Here is a 20,632-nt window from a genome sequence, read left to right as displayed (position 1 = left end):
GGCAGTTTTATTTGCAATGCACAAACTGTAGAATCAGAACAGAAGAATGTGGAAAAGCTAATAGCTCAATCTGTAATCCTCTGTAAGTGTAATGTGACTTCAAAGACTTGTTTGTCACGTGTTACCTGTCGGCTGTCGTGTTTGGACGATGAGCTGCTGTTGCTGCGTGACAGGGAGGATATCTTCTGTGACATGGCTGAACTGCGCTCCTCTGAGCCCATCTCGCGGCAAACGGGCCAGTGCAGCTATGGCTGGAGTATCGGGACCATTCCTCTGCTAAGAAAAGAAGGGGTGGAGATGGGGTCAGGGGCATAGAGGGTGGAGGGAAAGAAGGCTTTAAGAGGCCTGTAAAAGCCTTTTAGTCCGGTGCCACTGAAAAATGCATTAGGTTATTTAGAGTGATCAGTTTTTCCGTCTTCACGTAGCACAATATGGGATGTAATGAGAAAAGCAGCACAGGGAAGAGTTCTCAACATCAGTGAACGAAATTGACAAGCAAGACAGGAGGACATAAATTTGTCTGCGAGTGAAGAGATCGCAGGTTTAAATAATTCATATATTGCTCTTACAGAAGTGATGGATTGTCAGCGTTTAAGAACCACACGAATCTAAAATACCCACTAGATGTTCGCATGTACAGCAGGTCAGAACAGTGGAAGTAGCAATAATGCAGTGTATAAGTACTTTTATACAAAAGTGCAAATATACTTGGGTATAAAATGTAGCCATACTTCTGACGCAAAAAGGCCTATTTTACGGCGTTAAATTGTTTCATAGAGCCTAATCAAGAAGCTGATTGGCAGGCAATTACTCCTCAAGCCAAATACTTGTGATTATTGGTTGGAAAAAACAAGCCCTTGAAGTTCTCACCAAACTTTTTTCACAATATTTCCCTCTGAAATGTAGTGAAGAAGAAGAGGAAGCACAAAGTACCAAATATTGGGTATATTCAATAAAGAACAAGCTCCTCAAAGCCGTGCAAAAGAACTTTCCACCACTGATTTCCTTGTTTATGAACCTACTCACTCAATCTCAGCTCTTTCTCAAATTAAATTTCATCACTTCAAACGAGTGTGAAAATAACGGGGCCTCTTTAGGAAACGGCAACGTTGAGTGAACTGCCACACTTCACACAGACTAATTAACATAATGCGCCTGGTCTGCCATGTTAGCACACACAACCACATTTTGCTAATGTGCTACTGTGAGTGGCAGTTTGTCATCGTGTGGAAAGCTGGCGTGATGAGTTCATATAAATCGTGTTGATCCACACGGGAAGAAGCAGCAGGTCATTAGTTTAGCTTTACTGAGGATGCATAGCAGCGCTGACTTCTTAGACCACTGAGTCTGAGTTCATCACTGTATTAAATGCCCATCTGTGAGACTGATGAAGACATGACCATATTTTGATCTTGAATTTTTTTTTTTTTAATCACAGTCAAGTATTCATTAGGAAATATGCATTTTTCCAATATGAATAACGTATCATGATATAATATCATGATATGACAAATGTAACGTCCCATGTAGGACTGCAAGTAACACTTAGTTTTGTAAATGATGAGTGTTGAATTCTTTTATGAATATATCTATTATTACTCATTCTGGAGGTAATCAAAACCAGCAATTTAATTAGAAATCAATTATCAGTTGGATTGTTGATTCATTTCCTGTAATTCTTCTGATTGATTAACTGATTGTTTTAGTTAAATACAGTGAACAGAGTGTTACCGCAACGCAGAATTAATTAATAAAAATACATATTTTTTTGTCACAATGTGGTTCAATGTTGAAGCATCTTTTAACATGAGAAATAAGCAAACTCCAGCTCTAAAATTTGGACGTAAGCTCTGGGAAAATCTAGTCAGTGAAACCTTTGGTTAAGAGTTTATTCCTTTCTCAACTATTGTCTCTCCACCTGTGAAAACTATTGAAACTGTTTCTCCTGCCATCTCGAGCTGCAACGTGTTGACCACTTTGAAGCAGCAGCAAGGTTAATCACATTACCTGTTCTGCATCCGCAAGCTGCATAATAGCCTCAGCCGCTTGTGTTAGAAAGACAAAAGTGTAGTCATCTGAAACCTCCGTCCTTCGGCCAAGACTACACCGTCACTCTGTCCACAGACCACAGGACCGCGGTTTACACTGATAGAGCATGACGCCCACAACGCAGCCATGACAATGGTTCAAAGTGGCAGCACACACATCATGGATTTCATCAGGTCAATTATGGCTGAAACAGACAGTCTACAGACAACTGTGATTTAGGAGACATTAAATCCATCGATCGATCTACATCTGTCTACAGTCTACATGCATCTGTGTATCCATCTCTCTCCATTTCCTATAATTTATTTATCCACTCTCCACTGATCACACCAGCTATGCACAGGTCTGTCCCACTATCACCTTCAGGGCACCCTTTCATCTGATACAGCAACACCACTTCTCGGGCTTTCATGGGGGCGACAGCGGCATTGGACGTCACAGCTCCGGTAATTACCCTTTGTCACTGCGGAGCACTCGCTCTTTGATGGTGATGAAGAAATGCAGTAAGTGATTGTAATAAAAGTGTTATTAGATTACAGAGGAGCTGTGCTGCACGGGCTACTGTTAGTATGGATTTTTTAGTTCACTTGACAGTGGTTGCTGCCATTTACAGACTGAGAAACACAAGCAAGCACATACGAGACCATGAGAAAAATGTGTTAGTGTGACATACTGTAAGTGTTTTTGGGTCGTGCAGTCATGCCTGTGACCACAGCTTGGTAAAATGGGGGATGCTGGCAGGCAGGGAGTGCTGAGTGTGTTTGTCCAGAGGGGATCACATGAACACTGACAGCTCCTCAGGACAAAAGGTAAACAGAGGCTGCAGGGGAAGTTCTCCTGTCATCAATATGGCCTCTCTTTCATGTATGAACACAAAAAGACACCTGGACACATGCAGTGCATATGGATGAGCACAAATACACACGAGCAAATGCAAGGTTTTGGGAGTAGGACTGCTAATTTAATAGAAGCGGACACTTTTTCTTGTTAAATTAAAAACAACACTGTCTTATGCTACACCCAAACTGCTGACCGCTGCATTTGAATAAAAGAGTCTCTTGTTATAAAGATAGCACTGACATTTAAAGGGAATGATTCATGTAGTCCATTAAATTTAATATCTACCAGGCAGTACGCACAAAAATCCACAGAACGATACACATCACAGCAACATCTCAATATAAACAAAATCATACAGGAAAAAGTCTAATTGATTCCCATGACTTTGAGGAAATTTGTGCACCAAGCGGACAACAACTGAAATCAAATAACATACAGAAAACCTTAAAAATTCAAAACATGTCACTATATATTATTTGAGAGTCAATGCTGCAACACATTTTAGTAAGATTTAATTGCTCATTAACTATTCATTTCAACTGTGGCCATGATATCTTTTAAATGAGACGTTTTGTTACAATACAGTATAATACGAAGAGATGATCAATGATAATGACCAGTTTTCTGGACTGGATAAAGTTACAAAGTATACAGAGAAATATTTACAGATGGGGCATCATTATACATCTCTTCAGACTCGCTGCATTATTACAATAAGGCTGTAATTTGTCTGAGTGGGAGCTAACTGTAGTTCGGTCTATTTGTAGTGCGATAGAGACACTCATGTAAATCAATGCTGCCAAGTATAAGGCCATGCTTTATGCTGTAATATCTTCGTTAAAGGAGCAGATCTACATGCAGATGTTCTTTTCAAAGTGTTTCGTTCACAAGAGGCTAATGATTGGTGCAAATGATCAGTGTGGTGAGGTGACAGACACTTTTTAAGTACTCCAGTAAAGTGTGGGTGGGTGGAACCCGCACCTGTTCTTTAATGAAAAACCAGCATGGCATTCAGATGAGACAGATGTGCTTCTTGCAGAACCTTAAAACTTACACTGGGTTTTCTCAATAAGTTGAATCTCTAGCAGGTTGGAAATCCTCTATCTGACTGCTGGAGTGCAAAAGTTTATATAGTGTTGTTTTAAACGTCTCCGGGGAAACGGTGTGGCCTCCAGCAGCAGATCAAAGAATAACAGCAAACACATTCATTGGTAAGGCTGTGGGGACGGCAGTGTTGACCTCACGGTCAGTCAGTCCAGGCAATTGTCAATGGAGAGGCCAAGATGGGACCAGCTCACTCTCTATCACTGTATCATCAGGGATGATGAGTGGGTATGTGTGCACCCTAAAAATGCATCCCAAGTGTGTTGCGGCTATAAAGAAATGGTTCTGCCTCTAACCCCCCCTCCTATATCTATATCTATATTGATATAGATATAGATATAGATATAGATATAGATATATCTTATCTTATCTTATCTTATCTTATCTTATCTTATCTTATCTTATCTTATCTTATCTTATCTTAATGTCCTTTTAAGATGAGCTAAATAGATTGACAGATGCTGAAAGCCCTCTATTACATTCTGCAGTCCATGCTGCAGATGTTCCTCTGTCCTTCCACTTTCTCCAGAGTCTGCCAAAGGGCTGACAAGCCCATCAAGCTTTCAGGCATCATTAGGATGTGACTCACCAGAGTAAACATCTCATGGATGAACCCCGACAGTGTAGCTTTCTTGGGAAATAGAGTCATGTTTGAAAAAATGACAGCACACACTCATGCGCCACAGTAAATCAAAAAGTTGGATTGAATCAGACTCTAAAACACATTCAGATCGCTCAGAAATATGAAGTGAAAGTAGCGAGAGTTCAGTAATGACAAGTGAGAGAAAATGTGCCTGAAGCTGCTGGAGAGGTCGGCATGGCCCCGGGTGAAAAATGAGTCATCTTAAAATGCAGTTAGAATATTGACTTTAACCAAGCTGATCAGCTGTCCTTTAAAAACAGAGGTTTATATAATCTCTGAAATAACATTTCATATGCAAAACCCAGCTGTGAGAGTTGAATCATTTTCCAATTCCAGGCCACAAAAAGCAGGCAGCTCCACATGAGTCTTATGTTTATAAAATAGCCAATGTTTATGCATAAAGTAAACAGAGCTGTGGGGAAATTCTAAATAAATAAAAAAAAATCGATTTTTCTCATGAGATTAAAAGAAATGGCTTTTCAGCTTGAACTAAATCTAAATAAATTCTATGTGTGACGGGCTGCTTTGATACACAATCGATACAGATCTAAAATTGCTCCAAGAGGCATAAGCTCGTCTGGTCTTCTTACCTCTGGAACAATCAGCCTAAACTTGACAAAACCAATGGCCTCTGTGTTCACCAAACACCTAACACGCCGTTGTGGTAACCGCCTCATCTCCACCGTCCACCGGGCATTCTCTGACAGATCATTCCTCTCAATACAAAGCTCTTTAGCGACAAAGCAAGCTGGAAACTGGAAACCCGCCTTTCCCCTAATGCTGCCATCAATCCATGCGGATAAACCCGAATCAGAAGCCCCTTGGCTTAATTTCTGATTGCCTTTAATTTTCCTCTGCTGGATAAACTCATCAGAAGTTGGTTTATCATGAGCACACAAATTACTCTTCATGTTTGCTCTGGAAACAACACAGTCATTAACAACATTTTGTGATAGCTGCTACCCACCACTGGAGACTCGCTGGGCTCTTATTTGCTGCATCTAAAAGTTACCACTTTAATAACAGTAATCTTATTACATCTGTGCATTATCCTGCTGGGTTGATGTCACTTAGTCTTTGTTATTTCATTATTGAAATGTGGAACTCTTTCTTGGAAGGGGAAGACAAAGCCTAAGGAGCGAAAGGAAGGGTGGGATCAGAAATCAGAAGAGAACAATATCCTCCTAATAGTGTGGCCTCATTCTAGATTTCTTTACTCTGAAAGCAGTAATAACAAGCTGAATTATGTCCCTTATGGACGGGGAAAATTCAAATCAATACAATGCAAAAGATTTTGTGTAACATTTTAGGTAATAGTTTGAGATTTTGGGAAATACCCTTGTTTGCTTTCTTCGGAGAGTAAGAAGAGGAGATTGACCTGACTCTCCTACAGTATCTGTCCATTGAATATGAAGCTGCAGCCAGTTAGCTTAGCATAAAGAAACAGGAGGAAACAGCCAGCTACACTTTGGTTTTTGTTCAGATTAAACATAAACACACACAAAAGATCCGTCGCGTTAACTTGTGAGCTTTAGAGGTGATGGTAGGCGGATTCTGTTACCTTTGGACAGAGCCATGCCAGCTGCTTCCTTGTTTCCAGTCATCATGCTAAGCTAAGCTAACAGGCTGCTGGTTGTAGCTTCATATTTATCCTGCAGACATGAGAGTGGTATCAATCCTCTCATCTAACTCTCTGCAAGAATAAGGATGTCAAACCATAGCTTTAAAATGTGGAATGTTTCAAAGGTGCTTTAAACTGTCAACTGACAGAGCACTAGTGTGAAAATAAATTGTTATACACAGTCTAATTTACTGAATCCAAGTGGCAAGCAGGTGATTGAGCACTCTCTTCATTCAGTCTACAAACTCATCATGACATGATGATAACACCATCCACAATTATAGCTGGTGTCTGACTGGGGACGAAAGAGGAAGATGAGCAATTCAAATGTGAAAGCAATCTTTCTTAGGTTGTGACACTCAAAACTCCTGTGATTAGAGCTTCAGATAAGGTCCTTCAACAGGCTGCAATCAGTCAGAGCAGAAGTCACACTGCTGTTGGTCTAAATCAGTTTCTTATCTAAGTCTGATTAGCTCTCATGGCAAGTAGAACGAGTAAGTCCTGAAACTCTTTGGCTCTTCCTCTGTGAAACACGTCAAATTTATCAGGTGGAGTAATTAATCACCCTCTCCAGCCTGGACTTCTTTCCTGTATCCTTTCCCACAAATATCTGAGCAGTGTAACTGGGTGTAGGGCACAAAAAAACCCCTCTTCTTACATATCTGCAGAATCAGGCCAACACAGCATCTAGAAGAGCTTCTTTCTTAAAATATATTCTTCAAGCCACATCACGGGTCAGCATACCAGCACCCAGCAAGCCATTAGGCCAGAGGACTGACACAGAGACAAAACTGGCTTCAACCCAACAGGAGATCTATTATTCATTAGTACATCTCTTCATCAAGCGGGGTTATGTTTGCCAGCCCACGTCTGTGTGTGTCTGTGTGTGTGTGTGTGTGTCTGGCCACACCTTCTCTGACGGAGACACACAGATGGTAACTCCTGATCTGCTTAAGCTGCCGTGGTGAAAGGTTGCCGAGGCCAGAGGGAGCCCCTCCAAAAAACCAGCCTCAGGATGCCGAGCTTAAAGCGTGCACGTCTTTCTCCGCGATCTGCAATCTTGCATTTTTAGCAATATGAAACAGAGTTTGAAGCTACTCATCATATTCACCCTGAGAGAAAACACTTAGTTATGATTGGAATAATAAGGGAAACATGGACAGAGTCCCTTCTCGCTAACTTCCTGCTACACATCTTTTCATTCACATACCGCCTGACACACGACAAGCTCTCTCACAAACACCACACCACATCCTGTTAATCAACCACATCCTCATCACTCTCCCTCTCCTCCCTCTCTCTGTCTCTATTTCTTTCTCTTGTCTGCTCTGAGTGTGGCAGAGGCCCTCTCCTTTGTTATATTCACATTGTGGGGGAGCCTGACAGCCTCATAACTCAACACCAGCTCATTAGGGCACAGAGTGGAGTCAAAGCTTAGCTCAACACTCACCGACAAAAGAGTGGGGAAAAGAGAAGAAACACACTGAACTTTGCTGTGTCACGTGTTGAAACGTGCATGACCGTTACAATCCAGCTGTTGTTTCCCCCAAAATAAAGACTACATTGCTTAAGATACAACTACTGCTCTGTTTAGGATGCAGCAGCAGCATGTCAACCTCTTTACTCACATTAATTCAGAGGTGTCGACCCAGAGTAGAGGATGATGACATTGGAAGGGTCCACGTCATTGTTAGGATGCTGCTCCTTCCTCATAAAGATTGATGTGGCCACAAGAAATAGGCCTAAAAAGAAGATATCAGGAAAACTGGAAAGAACATCTGCACTGCCACAAGCAATCTCAAAGTCCTTCAAGTGCAGATATATTTAGACACGGCATCGTCTTCCACTACCTTCCATTTATGGACGGAGATGAACGGTCTGACTGAGAGGAGTTACCACATCTTGAGAGATTTATCTCGTGCCTGAACTCTGTCAGCCACCTCAGTAAAGCATTCGTAACTCACAGGATTGGAGTATGGATGAGCCTTCAGCATGAATCTATAGAAGATAGACTGTCACAGCACCAGTCGCTGACTCAAACTGTAGCTCCCTTGAAGAGACAAAAGGGTTGGGAGCTCACAAAGAGCAGCACTAAAGTTTCATCCCTGACAAGCTTGTTTTCGTAGTTCGACTGCAGTCGTGTTTTGGAGGACAATATTTGCAGCTAGTGTTGTTAGAGTGGTGGCGTGAGCACATCTCACCCACAGATCTTTGTAGTTTGTCTGCTTTTTGCATTTGCAAGGTTTTATTGATCTAATTCAATGCCTTTAGCCTACCTGATTCACTGCGGAGAAATGCATAATCCCACAGTGAACTTTTCTCAATATGATCCAAACAACACCTGAATCAGTTTAACAAAAGCTACACTGGACTGACAGTGTGATGAAATAAGTGAATAAACTGTCATTTCAATGCTTTAGGATTTATTGTTATTTTAATTAATGCAGATGGAAAGAAATAATGAAGGCTGTCACTGTATAGGAGCGAGACTAAATGTCTACAGCTGTGCTGGCAGCTCTGTGAGTCTGTACCTACAGGCAATCAATCAGAATGCTAACATGCTTACAGTGACAATGCTAACAAGCTAATATAATCTTAATTTAGCCCGTATTTAGCCACCCTAAGTAGTACAGGTGAGGTTGATGGAAATGATAGTACTTTTTTTTTAATTTGGTCAAAATCCAAAGTACTGGGAAAATTAAAAATTGACCTAATTGTGGCACTATATGAAAATTTACTGGATCACCAAAGTTAACAGATTTCATCAAATGTACAAATCTTCCAAGGAAATAGTCGTTGATGAATCGGCCACCCTGGGGGCCAATGCCTCTGGTATGGTTATAAATGCTAGAAGATGGCACAAAGAGAGCACTGAAAAGCATCTATCACACACTGCCTCAAATGTACAGACTCTAAAATATCTGATCCTAAATACATGCTGACCAGGGGTGTCGTGGTTGGGTGGATAGGAGACCTGAGGACCAAGACCCATGAAGTTTCTGTGCTGACATGCATTTTACTCTCCACAATGTTAATTAAAGTCACACGGCTGAGTTTTTTAATCAGTCAGGATTAAACTGTCAAAACTACAAAGTAACACTCGCTCCCACTCGCTCAAAAATACGATACTGCCACTGTTGTGAAACCAAGCAGGGATGAAATTTAGCTGATCTTGTGCAGACGGAAACAAAACTGCTCCACACTGGCAGAATTTGAACAGAGAGGGACCGCTGGCGATGACAGCTGATTAGGTGTTATCAGGTTAGAGCCCAAAATCCTTCACTTTCAATAGGGATTTACCATATCCCCCCCCCCCCCCCCCCCCCAAAAAAAATGCTTCCAGTAATGAAGTCCAGTCTTCCAGTCTTTAAAAATGAGATAGACATCATATTCTTTATTACTGTATATGGGTATTAGGTCAGTGGATGTATGGGTAATGATTTAAATGACATTTACAAGCCATGACTGACTAACCATTTGTCCAAATTTAAAAATGACTCACGCTAAGTTGGAAATATTATTTTCAGACTCAACGTCCTACATTATTTAAGAACATCCATCCTTTAAGATGAACACTTTGAATAATTCAACCCTACAAACTAAGAGAATGACCAAGGCTGTATGGAGGTCAGTGAGAACACGTCTTAGCACGTGGAGAGAGCTATTGTTTTTAAATTAAAAGTATCTGCCAGCCGCCCTCGTTAAGATTTCATGCTGATATCTGGCAGTATGTAAGGAAGTTATGAAATCAGCCTTCGAGCTTCCTTCAGCCTCTCTGATGCCTGGAGGAGGCTGAAGACACGAGCGTCAACCTGTCATTAGAAAGACAGTGTCATACAGTTGTATAATCCAGGTCACATTGACTGGACAGACAGAAATGAAATATAGTTACTGGTGATCTTATTCATCTGATACACGTGAAACTGGAATATTATTTCATTCTTTTTATCCAGTTGTACAAACAGTTTTGACCATATTTTTACCGAGCGGAAGAAAATCTTCAAATTACATCTGAGATGTAAGAAAAAGCAGACATGCTTCATAAATTCAGTTCCTCTATTGCATGCCTAAAACCACATCTACCTGTTTCCATATGAAACCGCATGAATTATTTATGGCGGCCCACTGCCCACGCAAAAAGAGGCAACACCTGCCACATGCACGAGATGCTCACAGCAGCTGTTGTGCTGGTTCTATTTACTTACTTCCTGCATTATTCACTTGTTGTTTAGTGGAAATATATAATATTAATAATATTCGAAAAGTATTCTTCTTCTTTTTAGAGCAGACCCACTGGCTTATACTATTGTGTTTAGGTAACTTAAACTTAAACATTTACAGCTCTATGCTACATCCTCCACTGTCTCTGCAGAGTTAATCAATGCTAGAGAATTACTGATCAGTAAATATCAATGCACTGAACTGGCTGATTGTGTAATATTCCTCTCCTGAAGTACATGGGGAGCAACAACACACAGCAAGTGACCTGGAAACCTGCAGAAACACTCCACCTAATGTACAGCCTTGGCACAGAAGTACATGATAAATGTTCACAGTGGAGTCTAATAGATCATAGCTTGTGCACATTTATTTAACTGAAACTTGCTGGTGCAGTGACCCCAACATTTTAAATGTATGTCGTGCACAGACAAAGATGTTTTTCTTTCCTGCTGCATTCCACAGATTCTACTACTTCCTCTCCCTCACAGTGTCCCTGTGTTCGACTTCAGTCACTGATTCGGCTGTGACAGGAATGAAAAACCAGAGAGAGAAGTAGTACATACTGTATATTACTGCGAGGGCGCCAAACAAAAACAGCTTTGACTCACCAGATTATTTTAGGATTAACATAAACATTTGACTGGAAAGTTTTTCCCCAAGCCTCATATTCAGTATGAGAATCACTCATCTAATCATGGTGGATTTAGAGGAAGAGCCCTGATACCTGGCATACACACCCTCTTACATCTGCCATCTTCATGGAAAAAGAAATAAAACATCCTCCACGTTCCTGCTTTTGCACCGAACACTGTGTGTGTGTGAGATGCTGAGCTCAATCCCAGATTACACCTGAAAATTGATCCTATCTGAGCTCACTGTCATCATCACACACACCTACATCCCTGAGAGACAGCCACTCATAAGGCACATTATTCATCACTTTGGCTTGTAAAGAAAGCTTGCTGCTGTTATTGCAGAGAGCCCCTGTGTGTTAGGTTTGTATGGAAACATTACTTATCCTCCGCAACTTGTATTTACTTGTCAGTACAAGAGGAAGGGGGTTACCATGGAGACTGAACGGATCTTTTGGCGTTTGTTGCATGAACCACATGCTAAGATCATACCTGACCTGAAGACCTACAGTAGAGTTTAACCCAAGTCACGTCGTGGTTAATGCAGTTTCCCGTTGGCTTGTTTCACTTTAATGTTACATGCTGCCTCAAGAGCAAGACCACAGGCTATGCAATGCAACTTTGACATGACTTACCCAACTGACATGGTTTTCAATTGGACTTTAAAAGATTTCATCAATCTAGCAAGAAACTATTTTACCTGCCCGAGAAAAAAAAAAAAAAACGCACTCACCTTGACAGAGTTACAGATGTGAAATCCAGGTGCTGGAGGGACTGGAAAACCAAAGGAGAGAACACAGCTACCGAGAAGACGCTGACACTACAGCTGCTGACTGGCCTGCCCTCTCCGCTCTGACATGCACACACATGCACCATCCGCTCTGAAAAGCATCAGTGTCTCCAGCCGCATGGAGGAGGACGGCGGTGCGTGATTGACAGAAGCCAAACTCCTATTAAACTGCAGTGCAGAGCCCCGCGTCACCTCAAAGGGGCGGAGCTTTTGTCATTGACCGCATCTTTTCCATGACGCGGTGAGGTGGACCCCAAAAGCAAGGACACGCAGGGGAGAGAAACTCATCAAGGCATTTAATTCTGGTCTATTAATTACCGCTGAGCTGCAGATGTAATTTAATCTTACACTCCCGCGTCCATGTGTAGGCAACGAGTGGAATTACTCTTTTCTGTTTTACTAACTGTGGGAGAGTGAAAATGATGTCGAAATAACTAAAATGACCAGACAACCTTGATCAGAAAAATCAAGCCTGCGATAAATGACCGAATTGAGAGTCGAAAATGATGATACACCGCCACCTGCTGGACACATCGCTGAATCACAGCTTTTCATTCCCACTCATGGCATAATGACAAACACGCCAAACAAGCATCTCTGGAAAAGAGATTAAAAGGATTGGCATATGCCTGAGTGGTGAGGAGGTTTAAAAATGCATAAGTCCTTGAATGCGACATAAGTTTTCCCAGCTACAGGTTTTGTTACACATACACAATAATGATGATTATAATAATAATAATAATAATAATAATACAATCAGAAACAACAATCCAATCCAAACAGTAACAAGTCGCCTTGTTAGAAATAGCCTCACTACTTGAGATTGTCTTGGCTACAACATTCAGCAACAAAACTGTATTGGTCCATTTGGCTGTGAGAGTCATTATCATGGTGTTTTTTTCCCCTGAAAGTCTGAATGAGAGGCTATTATATCGCTCAAGGCTGCAGGCTTGCTGCTCAAGGACTTACTGTCACAAAAAAAAGCTTTCACAGCGAGTTAGCCTGACTGCAACAGCTTACGTGTGAAAAGGCGTTTTCTTTTCACACTGGCGAGCTGGAAGGTTACTGCAGCACCTATAACACAGAGAGGCAGATTCCATAACATGGCCAACACAATGGTCTGCAAAGGACCCTGTCACATTTGTGTGTGTGTGTGTGTGTGTGGGGGGGGGGGGGGGGGGGGGGGTCATATTCATGCAAATTTGCTCCTCTGTAAAATGAGTAAGGTTACAGTAAAGTATTCATCTGCGCTTCATTATGAATTTACCGTCGCTGAATATTCTTTCTGTGTGGACTGTGCAGGCAGACTGAACTCACTGAGGTGAGCTTTGAAGGCTCTTCCCTTACAATCAGCTGTGGCTTATGGGAGCCTTATATAAGATCATTATTGTATAATACATCCTGTGCTCTAATGAATATTGCAAATGAAAGGGATACAACTAAAGAGCAAATTAACACATTGCCAAATTGCCCTGAGTGTTTATTATATTTCCGAAATACTGAACCAGAACTGTTTGCTTGAATGAAATTATGAATCACAATAATTCAAGATCCATGATCCAATTATTTTATTGGGAGTACATTAGAAATATTACAGCCTTTATAGTCACTACATGGTCTAGAAAGGGTATGGTTTCACCGCATGATCTCTTATTGAAAGCAATTTTGCCTGTTTTGAGCAGTTAATACAGAAATGTAATATTTCCAGATCACATTTTATAGGCAGTCGCAGGTTTGGACGCTTGTAGCCACAAACTGGGATTGTTTTTATTCATGCCCTCCCACTTCTTTATTAGATTAGATTTTTAACAGTAAATTGATTAATAAACAGGCACACAAATTGACCCCTTAATAATAAAGGGAGACAGATATAGAAGAATGAATCTCAGAAGAAATTTGGCACAAAATAACAGGGATTTTTCTCCTCCTCCATATGTTGTAGGTATGTTGTCATTCCACTGAAAATTGTTCACCATCTGCACTAAAGTCTAAGATCAACGCTAACATAGATCCCACATGTGATCGATGTAGGCGGGCTCCAGCCACCCTGCTGCACATGGTTAGGACACATCCAAAGCTTTACACCCTCTGGCAAACCATCTCTGAGACCTTCTCTAAGATTTTTGGAAAGCAGTAGCACCGTCTCTATTCATTACACTGTTTGAAGTGGCCCCAGTGGACCCCCTTCTTAATAAGTGGGAAATCAGCCTTCTGCTCTCTCCTGGCTATATGGACTGATATTATTCAAATGGAAAGACTCAGTTACACCAATTTACAGTCACTGGGAAGTCATGCACGTACTTAAACTGGAGAAAATTAGACAAACTGTCAACCAGGAAATTTCATATTATTGGGGATTATTGGGGTTTATTTTTATTCTGATGGAATTGTTTGAACTTGCAATGCAATATGAAAAAGAACATAAAAAGACCTTGATTAAAAAAAAAAAGAATCAATCAAATTAAAAATCAAAATCAGCCAAATTCAAGATGAAAAATTCAAACTTTGACATCCAGGCTATCAAGGATACTTCATCTTGTATTTTAGGCAGATTCAACATTTGCATCACATGACGGTCAGATTATCCCTGACAGGACAGAAGCTGGATGAATTCCTCTCTGGTTGATTGCTTGTTTTTGGTCGCCTGAAGGTTAAAAAGGATTTGACCAATCCCATTTGAACAACCTGAGTTTTTGACAATCTTTTCAGACCAGAATCTGAACAACACAATAACAATAATAAGTTATTTTTCTAAATATTAAACACCTGAATGTTCTGCCTAAATGTGTCATCCTTAAAGCATAAGCCTGAGATGATTCAAGGGAAATTCAAAGCACTTAAATTCAGATTAAAAGTAAAATATTCCAGTGCAATAAACTCTATGGTACTATTCAGTAGTAGTTAAAGTTGACAATTAAGTATCAAATTATTACAGCTATAATCTGCTTCCAGGGTGTTAAAATTCATCTCCATTCCATTATCCATGAAGGTAGTAGCTGTTGATCCCATAGAAGTCGTGCTTCTTCCCTGTGACTACATTGTCCCTCAGGTTCACAGCAGCGTGTGTGATGGAGCTGTTAAAGTTGCGATGGACCATTGACTTGCTGAATGTGTTTTGAAGGTGCAGGAGGCTGAGAGCTGCACCTTCAGTCCCAACTCTGTCCACTGGGCGAATGCCCGGCAGGACAGGACGCCTCGGCAGGATGCAGGGGTCGGAGATACTGTGTGGCAGCTCTCTGCCCTTTGCCACTTTCTCCTGCTCTGAAGCTGCCCTCGATAACAACTCTGCATGTGATTCAGTATCTGCCAGGACTACATCTGACTGACAAAGGCTAGAATTTCTTCCAGCTTTAAAATTCTCCTTTTTCCTGCTTGGTTCAGCCTTTACACTGAGCTTGATCAGGCTTTTCTCTCCGTTGGCATCCATCTCTTCCTGGGAAAGTGGGCGGTTGTACAGGTCCAGGGGTCGCTCCGTGTCTGCCGTCCAGGCAGCGTTAGCCTCTTGGCTGTGCTGTGACACTTGCATGAGACTTTCATCAAACTGGTGCGTGCAGTTTTCTCTCTCCCTGCCCTCACGCACAAATCTTTTGCTCTCAGTGTGTTGCCTGTGTAAGACCTCCTGGGACATCTCAGAGCCCTGCACCAGTGGTGCAGAGTGTGAATTCATCACAGTGAGACCACTCATTTTTTCCTTGAGTTCATCTATCTTTAGAGGATTTGCTGTCCCCGATCCTTAGGGAGATCCAAAATCAAATACTTAATATTAAAATATTATGGATAATAGATGTTAAAACCATGCACATCCCATTACAGCAATATCACGGTGCAAAGTGATCATGCACACAAGATTTCATCATTTCTGAAAGAAAAACGTACTCTGTGCTCTCATAAATGCTTTTGCATCTTCCTGCTACAGGACTCAACCAAAATTATTAAGGAGAGAGGGGTACAAAGCAAAGAGAGCATTGTAGTTTGTTGTCTTGGCTGAAGGGGCATTATGGCTTTTTATTTTTTTGTTTTTTTGCATGCTTGCCATGTTCATAAAGGTGTGTTTTACTTATGTGGAGAACAATATGTATCTCAGCTGCATTATTATCATCATTATAGCTAACAGGGCCAATACTGCAATTTGGAGAAATGCTTATAACACATATGGATTTGTGTAGTTATTAGTTACTGGATTCATTAATGAGAGCATTATGTCAACAAAGTGAATGTCTCCTAAACAGTTTACTTTAGCCTGCATCTGAGCACAAAGTAGAACTGCAGCCAAGTGTCATAGAAAGTTAGACTATAAGCCACACTCCCCACCCAGTAACTTTTGTACAGACCCTAACATACTGTATAAACAGGGCTCAGACTTCCTTACCTGCGTAGTGCATTTGGTAAGAGGTGACCCAGCGAGTCCTCTCCAAATGTTTCGGCATGTTCTTTGTCTGCAAATCCCAATCTTGAATTTTAGGGCTGGGCGACGCTTTATTTGGAGGAGCTGGGTAGAAAACCTGCTTCTCTCCCTTCAGTGGCTTTATATGCTGGAACAAAGTGTTAACAGAAGTGTCAGGTGATGTGTTGGACAACCTTGACTGAGTCATACACAGTATATCACTACTCACGTCCAAGACGCCATGATCTCCAGTCCAATTAACAGCTTTCTTCCTGGTTTTCATGGGTGTTTGGGAGAATGTGGATGGATCTATAGGTGTGGTGGCAATCACTTCAGTGTGTTGGGTCGGGGCACCATTTTGCGGGGGGCTGAGCAAAGGCTGGGAAGCCACTCTGACTCCCGTTTCAGGGGTGTCTGGAGAGTGGTAGGATGGGAACATTGCAAAACGGGAGATGTGCGATGAAAAGGGATGCTGTCCTGGAGTTGCAATTTTTAGCATTTTCTCCCTGTTAAAGACAGCAGAAAATAAAATGAACATGAAGTGTATTAAAATTTGAAGGAGGCAGATGAAGCCTTAAATGTAAATTGTAAAAAAAAAAAAAAAAAAAAAAAAAGTCAGGCTATTGTCTGTACAGTGGGAAAGTACTCACGCCACATTTATATCAGTTGGTTTTGGTATGCTGAGAAAAGAAACAAATGTTATCTTTCTGTTTCACCACTGAGGAAAAGATATTTACTACATTTATGGTAAATCAATGGTACTCACAGCTGGTCATTGAGACGAACTTTACTTTTCTTTCTTCCAGTATTGTTATAACTTTGTTGACTGTTGATGTGCATGAGAGGGCAAAACATCAATGTATGATTAGGCCACATTTTGCACATTAAAAGTTTCATTCTGCAACTATCTTTGACTTTCTACACTGAATGTTTTTACACTCACTTAGATATGCTGGCTCCTCCAAAAGCAGACTGATAATGGCCATTTAAATCAGATGGGGTGCTGTGGTTTAGTGAGGACTTGGGCTCCATCTGGCTCCTGGAGCTCTGGCTCACAATAAAGGCGAGTGAAGGGGGGGAATAGTATATGAGGGCAAAAATACAGAGAATTAAGAGAAATCTGGGTTGAATCTTTGCCTGCTAAACAGTGTTTTTGTTTTATCATGAGTGCTAATTGTGAATGTAACGCCAATAACCACCAGGAGAAAGTTTGCTGTTACATAAATGACACACAACCACAATACTGTATCTACACAGATATGAATAAGTAGAATTTCCGTTTCTTAGAATGACATAAAACCACTTTACCACAAAATTTGAGTATGTGATCTTCCATTTTGCTCTACTACATTATCCACTGATGTGAAATACAGCAATTGTGCTCACTTACCTGGGCAGTGGGATAGAGGAAATCAAGGGGATGGTTTTACTTTTTTAGCCTTTTGTGAGTATATTCTTGGTCCAAAAGGTTAAGAGGAACAGCCTTCGTTGAGCGAACAGGACTCGCTTGTCTTCACTTGTGACCAGTGAGGTGGGTTTGGATTCCTGGGACAGCCAGAGTGACAGTAAACAATAGGATCCGAGTGAGTGACACACAATCCAACCCTCAGCGCAGAGGTGTCATTTAAAAAGTCTGTGTAAGACCACTGACTAAAGACTGAAACAACACCACACAAAGCAAAGTCCAGAAAAAAATATGATTTATGACCTCTTTTGTCATGTAGTTATAACATCAGGGAGTCAAGATGTGCTGATATTTCATATCATGTCAATATTTTTGCATCCAGCAGGCAATCACTGCTCAGGATGCCCATCGTCCAGCCATCAAGAGTGGATCTGATAATATTACCCGTTCACAGCTTAGTGAACTCGTATAACTAAGCATGGGGTGGAATGAAAATCAAGCTGAGTCCAGCCAGCGCCCACTGACACCAGATGCAAGTCATGTGTGGGTGGTGTTTGGTTACTGGAGTCATGTTTCGTTGTCTCCATCCCTATGCAACATGGAAACAGTTATACATTCAGACTGCATGCCTGAGACAAAGCCACAAAACTTGTTCAAAGAGAGTCTGAGGAGCAGCATAAATTCAATCTGAGAACCATCCTCTTCTTGTGTTGATTTAAAGATTGTGTGCTCATTTTGTAGAACATTTTCTTCCAGGATTTAGTGGATTTAGTGCTATAGACGTGCGCATGACGACACATAAAACCCTGACAAAAGTTAAAAATGACAAAAATAATGCAAATGAATTTCCCCGTTTTTGAAGAAAAAATAGGGTCTGTGTGTGTGTGTGCGTGCGTGCGTGCGTGTGTGTGTGTGTGAGGAGAGTTCATAAAACTTTTCAAAACTTTTTTGCATTAATCCTCAAACTCTAGATGATTTTACTAAGAGAGCCCTGAAAGCCTCCTTTCCTTAATATCTTAAGTATTTCACTATAACATTAAATATTCATGATGAAATAAATAAGAATCAAATTAAAAAAAATACCTTTATTTATTATTTATTAAGACTTTACAATGAAAAACTCTGAACCGCTTCATGGAGACTGTGTGGGTGGGATTTGATGAGATTTTATTAACGCTGACCAAAAAGCCACTGACTGTCATCAGAGTAGCTAAATTCTGATAGGTCCACAGAGGTATGTGACATCACCATGTTCTAACTGAGCCTGTGAGAAAAGTGCAGATACAGAAACCTCTTATGTGAAATATCCAAAAATGAAGATGACTAAACAAACAAATAAAAAAAACATTCACAGCACACCTGGTCTGCTCTCCCCTCCCTTTAAGACATCAGAAAACTGAAAACTGCATCTACTGTAAATACTTGTTTTCAATCAGCACAAAGCCAAAGACTGATAATCAATGAAGCTGCCTCTCTTTGGACATGACATGGACTGCTTTCCAAGCAGCAAGGTTTGCCTTGTTTGTTGGTCCTTACAAGACCCACATTCTGCATTCTGCTTTTTAATTGGGATTCCCATGAGACCTTGTCCAAAGTCTCAGCAAAACACCCAAGTCTTATCAAGCAGCCTAAGTCCAGTACCCAATTACCCTGCTCTGCCCCAGCGGAACCACCGCTCTTCAGATTACATTTCCTACTGCTGCATTGTTAATGTGGCTCAGCCTGCGGTGATTTCAGCAATGTAAAGTTGTTGTGCGGATGCAGGTTGATGCTGAACCCCTTTGGTGTTTGTACACACCAATAAATATTCAACTTCTAGATCTAATAGTTGCCTCTTCAATAACCTCTACAACACTCTGAGGAATACATTCACCTCTCTCTACAGGAAAAGCATGTTACATTGGTTATTTTCTTCATTCATGTTGCAAATTGCCAGCTTAACCCCATGAGTCAAAAAACCTAGAGATCCAGAAATTAGCTTTGGGCCCCTACTGACCCCTGAAACCAAATATTCCTCTGAACGACTAACACACAAAATCCTACCGGGACTGCGGTGCATCAGCTACTGTTTGGTAATTTCATCGATAACAGCATAAACTGAAAGAATTACTTATATAAACTAAAACAAGAGAGGTCTTAAAATGAGCTTTGGGGCCCTGGCAGCCAGTCTTCATGCTGAAATATTGAAATACTGTAGTTTCTGAGTGCTTTGCAAAATACACCACATGACCACAAAACCATTCATATGAGGGAAGGATAGTGGTCATGGCTTAAAGACATGAGCACTGACTGCTGCAGCCACAGAGATACAGCCAGTGTGTGGGTGTTTGTATGTGTGTGTGAGTGTGTGTGAGCGAGCGAGTGAGTGAGTGTGTGGGGAGGTGTGTGTGCCACTGGACTCCAAGGTAACACACATATCTATCTATCTATCTATCTATCTATCTATCTATCTATCTATCTATCTATCTATCTATCTATCTATCTATCTATCTATCTATCTATCTATCTATCTATCTATCTATCTATCTATCTATGTGTGTGTGTAAGCCTACAAGCATTTTAACCTTAAGCATTAGTCTTTAGCTGCCACTCTAAAATACTATCATAGAGGTGTATGTGTAAATGATTCATTATGTATACTTCTTCTTCTTTTCACCTTTCCCCCGAAATGAATATTTTATCGTTTAAATGTACATCTTTTTTACTTGGTTGGCTTAAGGTGTCCCTTTCTAACAAGCACATTGCTCCCAGTGGACACTGTGCATTCAAAGAGAAATGTGTCCTGCGTGCACATTTTAAATGTAAATGAAACATCAAATCCGTCCTCGGTTTTGATTGGTGCCCTGCACAGAGACTCTCTGGCGGTATGGAATAAAGAGAGTGAGCCAACAGCCTGCCCTGCAGTTTTGTTTTGTTTTTCAATTTCTCGGGAGAATATGTAGG

General features: G+C 41.0%; 2 protein-coding genes across 3 annotated transcripts in view; both read right to left on the bottom strand.

The window, feature by feature from the left end:
• The window catches only part of osbpl3b (oxysterol binding protein-like 3b), a 30,179-nt gene extending 18,135 nt beyond the window's left edge, over nucleotides 1-12,044 (bottom strand). The window contains exons 1-2 of one of the 2 annotated variants that reach the window (XM_070967008.1): nucleotides 11,844-12,044; nucleotides 126-276 (exon numbers count right to left, since the gene is read on the bottom strand). In XM_070967008.1, the coding sequence (XP_070823109.1) occupies nucleotides 126-221 (96 nt within the window). In that variant the 5' untranslated portion in view covers nucleotides 222-276; nucleotides 11,844-12,044. The remainder of the gene's footprint in view (nucleotides 1-125; nucleotides 277-11,843) is intronic. The other variant, XM_070967007.1, reaches the window with a different exon arrangement.
• Nucleotides 12,045-14,877: 2,833 nt separating this feature from the next.
• LOC139334168 (sperm-associated microtubule inner protein 4-like) lies at nucleotides 14,878-16,783 on the bottom strand. The gene is made up of 3 exons (XM_070966928.1): nucleotides 16,514-16,783; nucleotides 16,270-16,432; nucleotides 14,878-15,632 (listed from the first exon to the last, which is right to left on the bottom strand). Exons 1-3 carry the CDS (start codon nucleotides 16,781-16,783, stop codon nucleotides 14,878-14,880), a joined length of 1,188 nt encoding a protein of 395 aa, XP_070823029.1.
• Between the last annotated feature and the right edge of the window lie 3,849 nt (nucleotides 16,784-20,632).

This window comes from Chaetodon trifascialis, chromosome 7 (assembly GCF_039877785.1).
Source record: "Chaetodon trifascialis isolate fChaTrf1 chromosome 7, fChaTrf1.hap1, whole genome shotgun sequence".
Taxonomy (NCBI): Eukaryota; Metazoa; Chordata; class Actinopteri; order Chaetodontiformes; family Chaetodontidae; genus Chaetodon; species Chaetodon trifascialis.
Note: the sequence above shows the minus strand (reverse complement) of the source record. Positions and strands in the feature narration are given on the sequence as shown.

Coding starts and splice junctions, on each gene's coding strand:
- LOC139334168 (XM_070966928.1), bottom strand. CDS start 16,783: ATGCTAAAAATTGCAACTCCAGGACAGCATCCCTTTTCATCGCACATC. Junction 16,433..16,513: donor GAGATCATGGCGTCTTGGAC/GTGAGTAGTGAT, acceptor ACTTTGTTCCAG/CATATAAAGCCACTGAAGGG. Junction 15,633..16,269: donor TTACCAAATGCACTACGCAG/GTAAGGAAGTCT, acceptor GATCTCCCTAAG/GATCGGGGACAGCAAATCCT.